The sequence below is a fragment of the Gavialis gangeticus genome, unplaced genomic scaffold (genome assembly GCF_001723915.1).
Source record: "Gavialis gangeticus isolate Ggan-Ray unplaced genomic scaffold, GavGan_comp1, whole genome shotgun sequence".
Lineage (NCBI taxonomy): Eukaryota > Metazoa > Chordata > Crocodylia > Gavialidae > Gavialis > Gavialis gangeticus.
The window spans coordinates 161,123-177,461 of record NW_017728996.1 but is presented as its reverse complement, the minus strand read 5'-3'; the positions used below and the strand labels follow the sequence as shown (position 1 = coordinate 177,461).

Here is a 16,339-nt window from a genome sequence, read left to right as displayed (position 1 = left end):
TGCTGTATGTGTTCATTAACCATGTTTTGCAATATCCCAAATCCCTTCCCTCCCTGCTTATGAAATAAAGTATCCCCACTAAACTTGCTACCTTAACTAATACATGTTTTCATCTGATAGCTGAAGTCCTCCTGGGTTAACTGACTTTTGGAGTGTCCAGTTCACACTCTGTATCTGGGCTTCCAAGAGATTAGTGTTGAGGAAAATATACCTTCATGGGCTATTTTGTATAAACTGATGATTACCATGTTTAGCTTTTCCCTCAGTCCCTACTTTGCTCTTTCTCTAGCACATACGGCTCTATCAAAGATCGATCTGGCTTTGGAACAGGGAGATGCAGTAGCATTATATGAAACTTTAACATCACCATCTTTGGGGCTCCGAGGTGTACAGCGAGAAAATTGTGACTGGTATCTTAAGCAGCTCTTGAGTGATAGGCAACAGAAACAAGAGGTATGGAAGAACCTGTATTGATAGGTCTTGCGAGGTCCCTTGCAGCCCCTTACAATCTGTGAATCTATGACACGTGACCTAACCTCTTAATTATCTGTGCTGACCACATACTTCCACCTGCAAACAATGTAACTTTGAAAAACTTGACTGTTTACCATGCAGCTTTTACCTCAACACAAGAAAAATGTATATAATGTATATATCTGCAAACATATGCATATATGGGTTTTATATGATGTAGGCTTATGACCTCTTAATTTGAAAACTTCAGTGTCTAAGTACTTTGTGTAGACGTCTGAGAGATGGCTAAATGCACAATATTGTCTTGTAATAGGGAATTTCTCCACAGCTGAGGTTGAATGTGGTCTCCTGTTACAAGCCCATTTTCAGTGAATTTTGCATGCATATTGCTTATATTTGTTGCTTATGGGATCATAGGAAAGTATGGCTGGGAAGGGCTTCTTGAGGTCATTTCAAGCTTATAAAATGCATAGTGCAGATTTCAAAACTAGCTTCAAGCTATGCTAATATAATATTATAATATATATAGTTATATAGTATACTATACTATACTATGCTCTGTCAGGAAATAAGTTGGTGAAGGAGATTTAATATTATTACTATACACTTTTTATTTTTATGTATAAGAAGTTAGAAATATAGGACAGCAGGTACATTCAGAGTCAGCGATTAAATACAGATAGGTCATTTGATAAAAATGTGCACAATCTGTAGTCTATGTATAGGCCAGTGATTGTCAAATGGGTCTCCTGGCATCCTGGGGTGCCACAAGATCCTTGTAAGGGTGCAGCACAAAATTAGCACTATTGGGTATGGCTGGGAAGCCAAAGGAGGCACTAACTTTTATCTAAAGCTTGTTCGATGAGCTTTAGGTAAAGCACCCCACTGCCATTTTGAAGCACAGGGACGCTGATACACAAGACACTCCAGGTGCTTTAATTAGAGCAGCTCTTAGAGCTACTTTAACTAAAGTGTTCACACCCCCCCCCCCCAAGCATGTGTATAAACCAGCTTCTTTACACCAGACAACTAGGGTACAGGGAAGCCCTATCAGAAATGCCTTTTATCTCAATTTTTTATGGTTGTCTTAATTTTTAGATGGTGACTGTACACAGTAATTGGCTGGTACTTTTATGGGACAGTGGGTAGAGAGGAATGAATCACCACCAGGACCAGTAACAGTGTCTTTAGGAGCAACAGACAAACCTTGGGAGCCTGGGGTTTCAGCTGTCTTGTACTAGAAATTGAGATCTGGTCCTGATCACTCAGCACCAGAATACAAGACTAGATGGACCAAAGGTCTCATTCAGTTTGGCACAACTATATTCCCATGACCCACAAGTGAGTCTCCTAAGAAGATATAATAGGGATGAAGAACAATCTCCTGTTAAATGCTTTGTCTGGCAATTATTACTATTATTATTTTTCCTGTTTTACAAATAGGGACTCTTACACATTAGAAGACCTAGCCAAGACCTTTTTGCAAATTAGTAGCAAAGTCCAAATCCACACTGAAGGAATCTTGACTGTGTTTGGCTCATGTTCAGTGTGCCAGTCCCCCTCTGTACCTCTCATCTTGTGCAGGACATCAGATGAGAGCTAAGCCTGGCTTACACCACAAGGACTGTAAATAACCAGTGCATAATTTCTGCCTTCTGTGTGTTTGTGTGGTTCCCTCTGTTTGTAGAGGACTGAGTATGACTGACATTTGTATGATAGCTGCAGTTGTATCAAGTCATTTTCTTTACATGTGATTATTCTTTTCCTCAGAGTGGCCTGACAGGGCCCCTGCAAAAAGAAGATTTGCAGCAAGGGGTAGATGCAGCTAATAGTGCAGCACAGCAGTACCAGCGAAGTAAGGAACCTTTCAGCAGAGATCAGGAGTTGGTGGCAGTGATCAGAGGGAGGAGGCAGTGCAACTTTTATACACTTGTTGGAACATATCAGTGTTTTGAGCCCTCATGACTTCTTTAAACCCCTCAAGTTTAGTCAACTGCTGGCAGAACCCCAGTGTATGACTGTCTTCAGATTACTCAGATAGTCTTGTGACAGTTGGAGATTATGCTTCAAACTAAAAACTACCGAATATGCTTGAACACTTGGGTCTTCTTTAGGTATCTCCTGCCCTTGAAAGCCCAGGCCTGTGAATGCCTATGATTCCAGGGGGGTTGATGGGACAGAGCCCAGGGCCACCCACTGATGCTCGTGTTGAGTGCAGTTCTTCTTGCATTGAGACATGAGCCTGGCATGCCTTCAGGCAGCAGGCTGGTGGGAAGGCGATTGCAGGGGTAACGCAGATCCCTGCACTTCTCACTGATTGATTTGAACTGAGCAAGAAGTAGTTGTCCCTAAAATGTGTTCTGAAATATCTAACCAACGACAGCCAGCCTATTCCCTGCTTTTCGAAATCGCTTATATAAAGTGATTGACAACCAGGCTTGGAACAGCGGGCGTTATAAGTCTGAAAAGGACCACTGTGATTACTTAGTCTGAGCTCCTGCATAAGTATTAATGCTGCTGGATTGGGCACTGATGAGACCTGATCTGGACTGCTGAGTACAGTTCTGGTCCACCGTGTTCAGGGAGAGTGAATCAAACTGGGTTAGGTGCAGAAGGTGATCGGGGAAGTGGGAGAGCTGGTTTTATGTGAGGAGGTTCTAGGCAGTCCCTTAGCTGGGGTCCTGAGCGGAGAGAGACTGTTCCACAATGGGTGGGTAAGAATGCTTTGTTAGAGAGTGCAGACAGTGTCTGCCTTCATAACTCTTGTGCCTTCTCTTCCCTAAACCCCCAGAGCTGGCATCAGTGGTGAGGATTAATGCTGCAGTCCGAAGTGGTGATGCTGACAAGACTGTGGCTGAGCTGATGCATCCAGAGGCCCAGTTACCACAGGTGTATCCATTCGCTGCAGCCCTTTACCAGAAGGAGCTTGCCACCCTGCAGCAGCAGAGCCCCAGTGTAAGTTACCGCTTGGAAATGGATGTGATGATTCCCAGCCAGATGAGGCTTGCCTAGTTCCTCACCCCCTTTTCCCACTGGAATGTAACTGCTTTGGGAATCCTTGTGTGGTGCTGCTGCCTGATGCACCATTAATCCCTAAATCCCAGGTGTGTTCCCTGAGCCACCAAGGGCTTGGTGTAGTTTAGTGTTTTGTGTCCCTTTTTCTGCCTGCTGAACTCACCTGTGAGACTCTTCCTCTCATCCCAGTGAAAAGCACTTTCTCTGCGTGGTACAAATGGCTGCACTGGCTCCAGTCTTTGTTTATCATCATAACTGCTGCCCCATTCTGGTATCTGCACAGAGCATGAATGTTTGAAGAGTGTATGATGCTCATTGCCTTCTTTGTGTACAGGGGAACCTCACACACCCAGAGCTCTCGGTTGCAGTAGAGATGCTGTCATCTGTGGCCCTGATCAACCGGGCTTTGGATTCAGGGGATATGAACACAGTATGGAAACAATTGAGCAGTCCAGTCACAGGGCTTACCAACATTGAGGATGAGAACTCCCAGAGGTGGGTACTTGGGGGCACTATTCCCTACATTGCTGTCCTCCTTTTGACATTTCTTTATTTACTCTTCAAAGTCTCTCTCCAAATTCTTAATTATGGTGTAAATTATTCTCTGGAGCCCTGTGTTCCTGGCCCTAGACGCTTGCTGTCTTGCATATGATCTCTGCACCACCCTGTTGTACTAGGCCTTGTCAAGTGCTGACCCTTGGAGTCTCGTCCCACCCTTCAGAACATTCCTGTGCTTGGGTACTGTTTAGCTCTTGCTGGTGCTGTTTCCTTCCCCATGTCCCATATCAAGGTCATGCCCACCTTCCTAATTTGCGGTGGTCTGGTGTTCACTTTTCTGCTGTCTGTTTTTGTGCTGCCACACTCTTCACAGTGACCCAGGAGCTCTCTCTTTTGCTGGATGCTTGTGTCAATACTCCTTATTCTCTTTTTGTATGAGTTACACTTTTATCCCATTTGCTGCCTCTCCATATTAGTCCTTCACATTGCATCTGGGTTCACATGCCAGGTGGGGCCCACATGATGTCTCTTACTATTTCTGTTCTGTACGGCAGATACATCGATGCCTTGATGAAGCTGAAAGCTCAGGCACACATGGAAGGGAATGAGTTTATCACATGGAACGACATCCAGTCTTGTGTTGACCGTATGAACATCGTAGTGCATGAGGAACATGAGAGTAAGTTCTTCCACTTTATCTCTGCTGGACACCCCTGGAATCTAATAAATGCTGACACCAGAGGGGTACCTGATGTTGACTGGCCTATCTGAGGCCGTCCAACCTTGACTCCACTTACTTCTCCAATGAGCTTTGTGCCATTTTATGCATCAACTCACAGGTGTACTGTCTGCAGTTTATCACCTGGCATTCCTCTCCTCCATTTCCATCCTAGAGCCTCTCCAATCTATCTTTGGTTTCTGGCACTCATTTAAACTGCTCTTGCCACAGTTTCTACTGACCTAATTGTGGCCAAATTTTGGAACCATTACTCTCCTCACTCTTCATCTATCACATACCTTCTGTGCTGATATTTGGAAATCTTGTCCTCCCTTGGCTTTCATGACTGATCTCCCTACCACCCTAGTCACTCTTCTGTGTGCCCTTTGCTAGTTCCTTCTGATCCTTCTTCTGACCTTCTGTGGGGCTCTGCAGGTTGTCCTTAATTCCTTGCTCTTTGTTCTCTGTGCTTTTTCCGTGGGTATTCTCATATCCTGCTGTCATCTTTATTCTGGTGATTAATGGATCTCTCTCCTTGCCAGGTCTCTCTGTTTCTGTCCAAGCTAAATCTCAGCCTGTCTCTGGCATTTCTCTGTAGATACTGAGCTATCAACACAGGGTCTTTGCAGCTAAAAGCAGAGATCTAAATCCCTTTCCACAGCCTCCTTTTTTTGGTCCTTGAAGGCACTGTCGTCATCTTCCTCATCCCTCATGGCTATAAACTAGGCATTGTCTTCAACTTTAACCGCTCTCTAGGTCCTGGGATGTAGGCTGTGCTTTGGTCATACAAATTCTTTTTATATAACATCTCCAAGATGCAGCCTTTCCTGAATATCCATGCAGCTAAAACTCTCATCCACTGTCACCACTTGATTACAGCAACATCCTTATGTCCAGATTTAACAATTGTAGTCATGATCCACTTGTGTCCTATCAGAAGCCATGGACAAATGTGCACGTAGAGACTTCCAAAAACCATGGACAGACATACAGCCTCCACCACTCACAACATGCAGCAGCATGCACTCTAGACAGGGGACTGAGTGGGGGTTTGCTCCATTTTGAGATTCTGTTTCCCTGGCCCTGTGGGGCGTGCGGGAGGATGAGTGAGGCACTCTTCTGTGCACTTGGCCTCTGATCTCCGAGTTCTGAGCCCAAGAGCCATGCAGGGAATCTTTCTGTCCAGCCCCAAGCTTCCAGGGATTGCCGAGGTGGGTCTTGACTTCCAAGGGCACAGGAGAGTATTTGCTGGCTGTCCACAGAGGTGGGGGGAGGAGCTGAGCATTGGGGGATACCCAGCATCATGCTATGCTTGAATGTGCACACCTAATTGGGAGGGCTTCAAAATTAAGTGCTGAAGAGAAGTGTCCTTTTTGGAGCGTGCTGACCAGTATTAGAGCACTTTGTAGGGCAGGTTCATCTTGCCCTTTGAAATGTTTTAGTTTGTCCAGGGCCAGAGCTTTGGTTAGACTGTAATAGCTGTAGGGAAGGGGCCTGTGTCTGTACAGTGCATCATGCTGTGGGTATTTTGCTCTTGACTAAGTTTCCTGAGCACTACAGTCTCAAGGCGCGTGTGCATGGGTGTAGACCAGGGGTGGGCAAAGTGGCGGATCTGGTCAGCCGCCAGACTCCATTTCCCAGCAGCCCCTGCCCTGTTCCATGGAGACCCCAGCTAGCAAAGTTGGGGTTGTCATTGAGACTGGCCCCAGCCATGCTGGCAGGGTGTGTGGCAGTGCAGGAGGCTGCTTCAGAGCCACTGGGATCTTGGGGGGGGCGCAGCTTGCTCAGGGCCAGGGCAGAGCCGTGATCTGCAGCCTGCATGCTCTGGGCAGGGCCTACAGGCAGCAGATTACAGCTCTGCCCTGGCTCTTTGCAGCAGTGACAGCGCAGTCCTGAGTCAGGGCAGAGCTGTGAGCTGTTGCCTGCATGCCCTTGCTGTCACAGCACAGCTGCAGCTGGGGTCTCCATGAAGACCAGCCCCAACCATGTGGGCAGAGGCTGTTGGGAAATGGAGCCCACAGCCAGCTGGATCTGGCCTGCGGGCCAGACTTTGCCCGCCACTGATGTAGACTGTTAAAGTTCAGGGACCAGAAATGAGCGTAAGTTTACCTTTCATTTCTTTTAGTTCTGGTATGGGTCTGAGTCTGTATTTATTGCTTGCTGCAGTAAAGGCTACAGGTTAAGTAAGTTGACATGTGTTCAGAAAAATTGTCGGGGGAAGAGAACACCTGAGGTGCATGGGGACAAAACCAGAATGTCCAAGTGAGGAATAGAGAGGAAGAGCAAAATCCTCTGTTATTTAAACAGTTCAGTCTTAGATTCTGGCCTTGTCACCTGTCCATCTCAGACTTCTGGAAAGACTGTGAACAGGGAGAATTGTAGAACCGTAGAAGATGAGGCTCGGAAGGGACCTCAGGAGGTCGCATCTAGTCCACCCGCCTGCTCAAAGCAGGACCAGCCCCAACTACAGCATCCCAGCCAGGGCTTTGTCTACCTGGGTCTTTAAATGCCTTCATGGATGGAGATTCCACCACCTCTCTGGGTAACTGCTGGGTAACAGGCCTGAGGACTGACCCCTGGGGCACTCCACTTGATTCTGGTTGCCAACTAGACATCGAGTAATTGCTTACTACCCTCTAAGCCCAATTATCCAGGCAGTTTTCTATCCACCTTACAGTCCGTTCATCCGACCCATGCTTTCTTAGCTTGCTTGCAAGAAAGTTGTGGGAGACCATATCAAAAGCCCTGCTAAGGTCAAGGTATATCATGTTCACTGCTCTCCCTGCATCCACAGAGCCAGTCGTCTCATCATAGAAGGCAGTCTGGTTGGTCAGGCATGACTTGCCCTTGGTGAATCCATGCCGATTCTTCGTCATCTCCTTCTTTCCCTCCAGTTGCCTAGAAATAAATTCCTTGAGGACCTGCTCCATGATTTTTCCAGGGACTGAGGTGAGGCTGACTGGTCTGTAGTTCCCTGTATCCGCCTTCTTCCCTTTCTTAGTTATGGACACTAGATTTGCCCTTTTCCCAATCACCTCTCCTGGTCGCCATGAGTTTTCAAAGACGATGGCCAGTGGCTCTGTAATGCGTCGGCCGTTTCCCTCGGTGCTGTCAGGTGCATCACATCCAGCCCCGTAGACTTGTACACATCCAGCCTTTCTAAATAGTCCCTAACCTGTTCTTTTGCCACTGTTGGCTGCTCACCTTCTCCCCAGACTGTGCTGCCCAGTGCAGCAAACTAGGAGCTGCCCTTGCCCATGAAGACTGAGGTGAAAAGGGCATTGACTACCTCAGCCTTTTCTGCATCATCTGTCACTAGGTTGCCTCCCCCATCCAGTAAGGGACCCACACTTTCCCTGATCCTCCTTTTGTTGCTGACACACTTGTAGAAAGCCTTTTTGTTAACCTTCACATCTCTTGCTAGCTGCAACTTCAGTTGCACTTTGGCCTCCCTGATTTCACCCCTGCATGCCCGAGCAGTGCTGTAATACCCCTCGCTGGTCATTGGTTCAAGTTTCCACGTGTAAGCTTCCAGAAGGCAGTGTTTGGTGGGTGAGGAGTTGTGGAGTTGGATCGGCAGGGTATATTTCTAATCTTTTAACTCCTGGCTAATAGCACTGCTCAGAATTGGGCAAACAGGGGACCAAGAAGAGGTGTCCAAATGGACCCCTACATCTCTGCTGAAGTCCCTGGATCCAGACTTGCAGCTGTTGCTGCCCATCCAGGTCTGACACAGTCACCCCACCAGCTCTGCTGAGGTTCCTGTGCTAAGCTGTCTGTAGACACAGCCATACCAGGGTCCTTTAATGCTGATCTCGCAACGCTATTGGAGCAATGGCACTGTCCTGACTCATGGACTTGTTGACCTAGAAAGTGTCTTCCAAATTCCATTCCATTGCAAGTAACACGAAAGGACCTTTCCCGAGCTTGTCCCAGTTGGGACTAGCTATTCCTGAGTTAGTGGGAGTGAGGAGAAGGCCCTAGATTGCTCCTTCTTCTGGAGATGAGTCTTAGACAGACAGTGATTCCAGGCAAATTCTGAACCATCTTTTGAGAACTGAAACTCGCATTAAACTGGGTTAGTCTGATAACATATTTTTGATGTGAACAAATGCAGGTTTGAAGCAGAGACATCAATCCTGTTTTACATGACCCAAGTGAGACATCGTAGGCACGTTTTCAAAAAAGTTCAGTTTTTAAGTATGTCAAGTTTGAATGTTTATTGTGAAATACCTATGATTTGCTTTTTTGAGGGGGCTGAATATTTACAGTATAAAATGATGTCAGTGGAGGTCTGGAATGCTTAACACCCCTGAAAATTATTGTCCGCTGTTGATTGCCCGGTGGCAAATCTTTTGGTCCTCCAAGAAGCATTTTCGAGTTTTGTGCATTCCAAGTTCTTACTGTGGTGCCTGTCATGAGCGACTGCAGGAGGTGGCTGTGGGACTCAGCTGCTGTGTGCCGATGCCATGTGCTTGAGATATGAGGTTAATGCCCCCTTTTTAGTACAAACTGCTATAGCAAGAATGGGAACTAGCTGAATAAATATATGGCAAGAGCTAGTGTCAGATTTCTTAACTGGAGTATACAGGAAGGAAATTCCTGCCACAAGTTCAGAAGTGTAATTGTGTGTAGTTCCCCTTCAGCCCTCGTTGTACACAGATGCCTTGGTAAAAATCCAAACACTGGCTCTTTTCTGTGCTTGTTTAAATTCTGTTCTTCCCTTGCCCCCAAACCTCCTCGTTTGCAATTCCTTTGAGAGGCATAAAAATACTCTTGTCTTTTTGATGTCTGCCGCTGATGCCTGTTTACTCTGTTGCAAAGACATCATTGCAATAGGAGGGAAAGAGCGGGAGTGAGAAATAAATATGAAAATAGTTAAATAATTTGAGAAATGTGAATAAAAAATAGTATTTAATTTGTGACAAACAGTGAGGCCCGTTGGGTTACACATTCAAAATCTTGCATGCCCCACAAAAGGAATTGTTGCTTGCTTTATCTTAAAAAGGTGCTTATAACTGTGTTGTCTGAGGTTCCCATTTGAGTGCTTAGTTGTATTTGAAATGCATACAAGTAGGATAAAGGTAGCTGTGATGGTCAGGAATTATGCAAATCCTTGCCTCTGGCAAGTAGGATACAAATCCATGTTGATTAAAAAGTTGCCATTTGTCTGCATCGGCAGCAGGAGGTACAGAAGTAGGTACACAAATAACATCTGTAAAGATACTTCTGAATAACTTCACTCCTGGCCAGACAGTGTTACTTAACTGAAATCCAGACTGAGAAAGGAGAGTGCCTGAAAATGAACACGCTAAAACTTAAACGATTTACTGTATTTCACAGTGGATAGGTTGACATGGTGTACAAGTCAATCCCATTTTTCTGATCCGAGAAGTTAGATTGATTTATACACTGGATCTACAAAATTCCTAGCTTTTTGGATCAGAAATATGAGGTTAACTTATACTGTGGACTGAGCACCCAAGGGGTAGATGTGCCGCAGCATCGCTTGCCGGGGCCGGGCTTGGCTGGCATGGCCCCATCCCCTATGAGCAGTGCTGCCTGGGCCACGCCAGCCAAGTACCAAGCCCTGTGCTGCTTGCAGGGGATGGGGCCGTGTCAGCCGAGTGCCAAGCCAGGCCCTATCTACTGCGAGCGGCGTTGTCAAGCCCATCCCCATCCCCTGCAAGCAGCAATGGGCTTGGCGCTCGGCAGCAATGCTCGCAGTGGTTGGGGCTGGGCTCGGTGCTCGGCTGACGCAGCCCAGGCAGCTTAGCTTGCAGGGGATGGGGGTGCACCAGCCAAGCCGGGGCCTGTCCTCTGTGAGCAGCGCTGCTGAGCATGGAGCCCAGCCCCGTCCCATGTGAGTGGCACCGGGCTCAGCCCTTCGCTGGTGCACCTGGGCTTGGCACTCGGCAGCGCCACTCGCAGCGGACAAGGCCAGGCTTGGTGCTCGGCCGATGCAGCCCCATCCCTTGCAAGCAGCACCAGGCTCAGCATTCGGCTGGCACTGCCCAGGTAGCGCCATTCACAGGAGATGGGGCTGTGCCAGCTGAGTGCTGAGCCGGACCCTGTCCTTGCCCTTGTCCCTGTCCCCATCCCCTGTGAGCAGCGCTGGGCTCGGTGCTCGGCTGGGACACCCCCATTCCTTGCGAGCGGCACTGCCCGGGCTGTGCAAGCTGAGCGCTGAGCCCAATGCCATTCCCAGGGGCCTGTGATATGATGTATAAGTTGAGATTGAATTTTAAGTGTTAAAAACTGATCTTCAAAACTCGATTTATACACCATAAAAGATGGCAATTCACCTTTAAATGCGCTGCTGTTAATCTGTGGAATTAGTGAAATGACCCAATGTAGAGTCTTCTTCATTGGAGGTTTTTCAAAAACAGTGTGGGCAGACATCTGTCTGGGTGATTTAGGAATAGCAAACGGTTGCAGTAGTGCAGGGGATTGGATAAGATCACCCTGAGATAGTTTGCAGCCCTAGCATTCTAAGATTCAGAGAAAAATGTCTTGGGGCATAGAGGAGTGATTCCTAAGATCCCCACTGTTTGCCAGCTGCATTTCCCCTCTTCCCTTCACCTGTCCTCTTCTGTCTTTCTTGACTGTGAACACCTTAGAGCAGGGTCACGTCTTCCTCTGTTTATAAAGATTCATGTGCACCTTTGGCTGTTGTTCTTCTTGCTAACATCAGCAGCCGTCGTCTAGAACACGTGACGGGAGTGCAGTGGCTGCGGTGCAAGCATGTCAGTTCTTTCTAGGCAGTTCTTTTACATGGCCTTTTATAGATGTTAAGAGGCTATTTCCCATACAATATCATGCCAATATGATGGAGAAGGCATTCCTTAGTTATGTTAATAACATCTGGCTGTTGAAGAAGGGCATGCTACCTAAAGACTTGCTACAAGTCTGGAGTTTCCTAGAGCAGCTCTGTGTATAGGGCTATTACTAGGCTAGCTGAATTTCCTGCTCATTTAGTTCTTGTTTCAGTCTTTGAAGACATGACATTTGTGACTCGTGCATTGCCTTGAACCACCTGAATATATACGTTGCATAAAATAACTTAAACATATCCCAGGATCTTCTGCAGGAGTGCGTAAGGGTTTTGCTACGAATGCTAAGGGCCAAGAAATTATTAATCAGTGGAGACTGACCAGATAGGTTTGTCCTTGTTCCAAGTCACAGCTATTGAATAGTCTCTCTTTCTCCTGAAGAGATTGTGTGAGTAATGGGAAGGGTTAAAATTTAATTTAAGTGCTTGCTATCTTGATTAGCTTGCTTCCTGAGTGCTCCAAATAGACTCTGGGTTTCCTGTTTGACTCACATGAGCAGATCTCCTGTTGAAACCACAGAGCAAGCGAGCAAGTGTGCAAGCCAGGAGTTAGATGCTCAGCACTGTTTGGGCAGGACTTTGAGAAATGCACGCATTTTATATAGACCAGAGCAGAAATGGGGCAGTCCATCTAGCACAATACCCTGCTTCTGGCAGTGCCGTGTACCAAAGTCTTGAAAGGATGTTGTAAGAATCTCCATAATTGAGCAGTCTGTCCATGGGGGAGTCTCAGTCACCTGGCTAGGTAGTGGTTGGCTTATGCATGTATGAACTCCCCTGCTTTAAGGTACACGTGCATGCACACATTTATGCATGTTTCTGTAACCTGAGGGTGTTCTTATACATATAAATAACTGTTTCACATCTTTCACACCTAAATTTTTTGGGGTTTTTTAACTCCATTATACTCTGTGGCAGTTAGTTTTACTAAACAAATCCACTTTGAAGTGTTGCTTTAGTTCTGTATTACCAGTGCCTAATTTACTGACATTCTCTGTCACTTGTTGTTTGACAACTCTCTATCATGTCTTCTTTTTTTCATCTCCCATCCCAACTGAGCAGTGGGGGTGGGGGGCAAGCAGCCCTGTGCAGGCTGGAATGGATAACTTGCAAGGGAAAAGCCATGGTTTCCCATGTTTTTCTCCTTTAAAGGAGAATCCATTGTTTAAGTTTGATCCATTTTTAAAAGTTTGTTCGTGAACCTTGTATGTAATCTCGCAACCCACTTTTGGGTCGTGACCCACAGGTTGAGAAACACTGGTCTAGACATTAGGGCAGTGCAAAGCTTCAGTTGCCGATTCAATTCAGAGGAGATTCGGCCAGATTTGGCGATCAAAGCTCCGAATCTGAATTTAATTGGGAGACTCATTAAAAGGTCCGAATCGAATCCAAAGCCTCTGAATTGATTTGAAAAAGATCTGGAGATTCGGGTCAGCCGGGGAGAGGCAGGCAAAGCCGGGTGGCTGCAGGTTCTCCCATGGCTCCTCTGGCTGTGCCTGCCTCTCCCTGGGTGGGGGGAGCCGTGGGAGAAGCCCCCATGGCTGCCCTGCCTGGCCCTATCCTCTGCCCAGCCTCAGCCTTCCAGCACTTCAAAAAAAAAAAAAGCCCTGCACTCACCAGCTCTGGCAGCGGTGTTGAGGCCTCTGGACGCTTGTGGTCATGGCAGAGCCCCCCACACAGTAGGGGGATGTGGGGATCTCCCCTCTCCCCCCCGCCTGGCACCCACGCAGCCGGTGCCCCGTGGTGTGGGTGCAGCATGTCTTGTCATGGTACTGCACGCTGTCTGGGAGCTGGGCCTGCTGGTGCTGAGCAGTGCCAGGCTCTGGCTGACATGTGGAGCCGCCCCAGCTCTCAGACGGTGTTCGGTGCCCTACCGAGCTGCGCTGCAACTGAGCAACGGGGCAGCTGCCACGTAGGTGCCAGGCGGGGGAACTCTGCCACGAGCCCCCAATGGCCCTGATTGCCGCTGGTGAGTGCGGGCCTTTTTATTTATTTATTTTTTAAGTGCCCATACGCTGGGACCTAGGCGGGGGATGAGGCTAGGCAGGGCAGCCATGGGGGCTTCTCCTGTTGCTCTCCCGCTTCTGGGGTGAGGCTGGCACAGCCAGAGGAGCCGTGGGAGAACCTGCAGCCCACCGGCTGTGCCTGCCTCTCCCTGGCTGAGCCGAATCAGTGCTGAATCTCCAATTCTGATTCGGCCACATCGAATGAGGACAGTGATTTGAATCACCGAATCGAATCACTGTCCTCCAAATCGACCGAATCCGAATCGAATACTTCCCTATTCGCGCAGGCCTACTAGACATCCATGCTAAGAGCCTGGGTAATAACCAAGAGCTGTTGGTACTGCCCATATGGGCATAAGATTGATTTAGTTGGTGTTACTGAAACTGGGTGGCAACAGGAATCAAAGGATCAGAATGATTCTGTTGTTACAGGTTAGAACTTATTTTTAGGGCAGGTCAGGTGTGTAAAGGGGAGGAGGAATCGCATTTTTACAGCATCACCTGCCCAGGTTGTTGATCATTGTAAAACAAATGATTTTGAAAACTCAGTGGATCGGAGTTCTGACAGGCAAAGCACATGCTGGGGTAGGAGCTGGTATCTGCTACAGACCATCACATCACACTACGGAACAGCAGAATTGATTCCTTTAGCACCTTTTTATATAGTGTGTAAGATAAAAAACCTGTATCATCATCCTGGAACCTGCTTGTGAAGTCTCATGCTGCTAGTACCAAAATGTCCTTTCAGTTTCTAATTTTTGAGTTTCTAATTGCACTATAGATACAATTTTTAAATCACCGTAGGGGAAATCTACATTAGACGTTACCTTGATAGGTCAGTGGCTCTCAACCTGTTTTTCAAATCAGGGCATCCCCCTTCTCTCCATGAAGTGCCAGCTCTTGGTTTTTACTTTTTCTTTTTAACTATAGAAAAATAATAGAGCAAGCCTACTACTGCAAATAACTCAAAGACCACAACAGGTCAGAATGTTTCTGACTTTGTGTTCCTTTTTGAAACAGCTGGGCTTAATCTTGTGAATCGTGTTTGCCCACGTAACTGTGTAAACATTTTGTGGCATCTCACAACACCCTTGAAAAGATCTCTTGGCACCCTAGGGTGCCACAGTGCCCTGATTGAGAATCGCTGTGATTTAAATGAAGAGGAATTGATTCCAGAAGTAAAACTTAGTGGATGCTTACGTGCAAGTGCTTGTGATTCATTGCATTTGTGAGAGAATAAAGTTCAAAGTGCTAGTATTATTATTTGGGGCTTTTGAAGGGTCAGTTTCACAAAAATAAAAGCACTGGGAAGAAACCATTTAAAGATAAAAATACGAATAATTGTTAGAAACTGCTTAAGAATATTTTGCTACATCCCAAAAATGCACAATTAACAGAGAACCCCACACTTGTTTAAGAAAATGCACCCAGGCTGAGGGAAAGTGAAAGCAGCTATCAAAATGTATAACAAACTAGAGCAGGAGGAAGCTGTTAGTTGTGAATATAAATCAGAAGACACGAATTGCAGTTGATAGAAGAAACAAAAGAAAACAGGCTGGGTATCCATTTCTTCTTAAGGACAAAAAGGAGTTCATCAAGTACACTGAGAATTAAAGGAACCATGACAGAGATTTACACTGATCCATTCATAAGTGGAAACAGTAGACCCAGCAGTAATTTTGGAGAAAAAGCAGAAGTGTTCAGTAAATATTTCTGTTCTGTGCTTGGGGGAAAGCCAGATGATATATTCATATCATATGATGGCAATGGTGAAATACTTTCCATTCCAGCAGGAACTAAGGAGGATCATAAACAGAAAGTACTAAAGCCAGAGATTTTTAAAACAGTAGGCCCAGAAAACTTGTATCTGATTTTGTGCAGTTTTAGTCCTCACACCTCAGAAAAGATATAGAAGAATCACAAAAAGTACAAAGAAAGGCAGCAAGGATCATTAAGATATGGAGGGGCTTTCATATGAGGAAAGAGGAAATAGGCTAAGATGTTTTCAGCTTGGAAAAGATGCTCAAGGAGGGTCACAGTAGAGGTTTACAGCATATTAAACAGTGCAGTAAAGAGGTGTTGATTATTTATGATTTTACACCATACTACAACCGCGGGATGTACAATGCAACTATTTATTATGTAATAGGTTGTAGAGCAGGGATGGCCTGCGGGCTGGATCCAACCCACCGATTGATTGCATCTGGCGCACGGCTGCCTGCATGGCGTTCTGCATTGGGCCGAGTCCCACCCAGAGCAGCCTGCACCGTGCTCCCTTCCGCACCCAACCCCAACCCTGGCCAGTGCGCACAGCTTCCCAGTGGGGCTGTTCCTGCTGCTGCTGTAGCTGCCTGGGTACTGCTCAGCTTGCCCACCTCCAGCTGGTCCTCCTCCTCCTCTTGTCCCACCAGGTAGCACGAAGAAGCAGCGGTGGTCGTGGGGGCACTTGCCTGATACCGCATGCCCAGCCAGGTTGGGGGCGGGGGAGGAAGCTGCAACTGGGGGCACCAGCGTGCAGGGCTTCCGCTTCAACTCCAGTTCCTGGCTGCCTTCCACTTACTTTGCCTGCCTGACGTGATGAGCAGCCACCTGTGGGTGGCCAAGTGGGTGGAAGGCACCGGGAGCTGGAGGCTTGCACGCTGGGGCAGGAGCTGCCCAGCTGGAGCTTCCCCCCTCCCTGGCTGAGCATGTGGTGTCCAGCACGTGCCCCCATGGCCACCACTGCTTCCCCACACTACCTGCTGCGTGGAGAAGTGCAGCAGGGACATGAGGAGGAGACGGGGGGGGGGGGGGGGG

The 16,339-nt window shown here is 47.2% G+C and overlaps 1 protein-coding gene across 1 annotated transcript in view; it reads left to right on the top strand.

Annotated features, from left to right (window-relative positions):
• IQGAP1 (IQ motif containing GTPase activating protein 1) overlaps positions 1-16,339 on the top strand; it is a 279,633-nt gene that overhangs the window by 102,445 nt on the left and 160,849 nt on the right. The window contains exons 12-16 of the mRNA XM_019503860.1: positions 363-453; positions 2,245-2,329; positions 3,266-3,429; positions 3,824-3,984; positions 4,542-4,666. Coding sequence (XP_019359405.1) covers positions 363-453; positions 2,245-2,329; positions 3,266-3,429; positions 3,824-3,984; positions 4,542-4,666 — 626 coding nt within the window. The remainder of the gene's footprint in view (positions 1-362; positions 454-2,244; positions 2,330-3,265; positions 3,430-3,823; positions 3,985-4,541; positions 4,667-16,339) is intronic.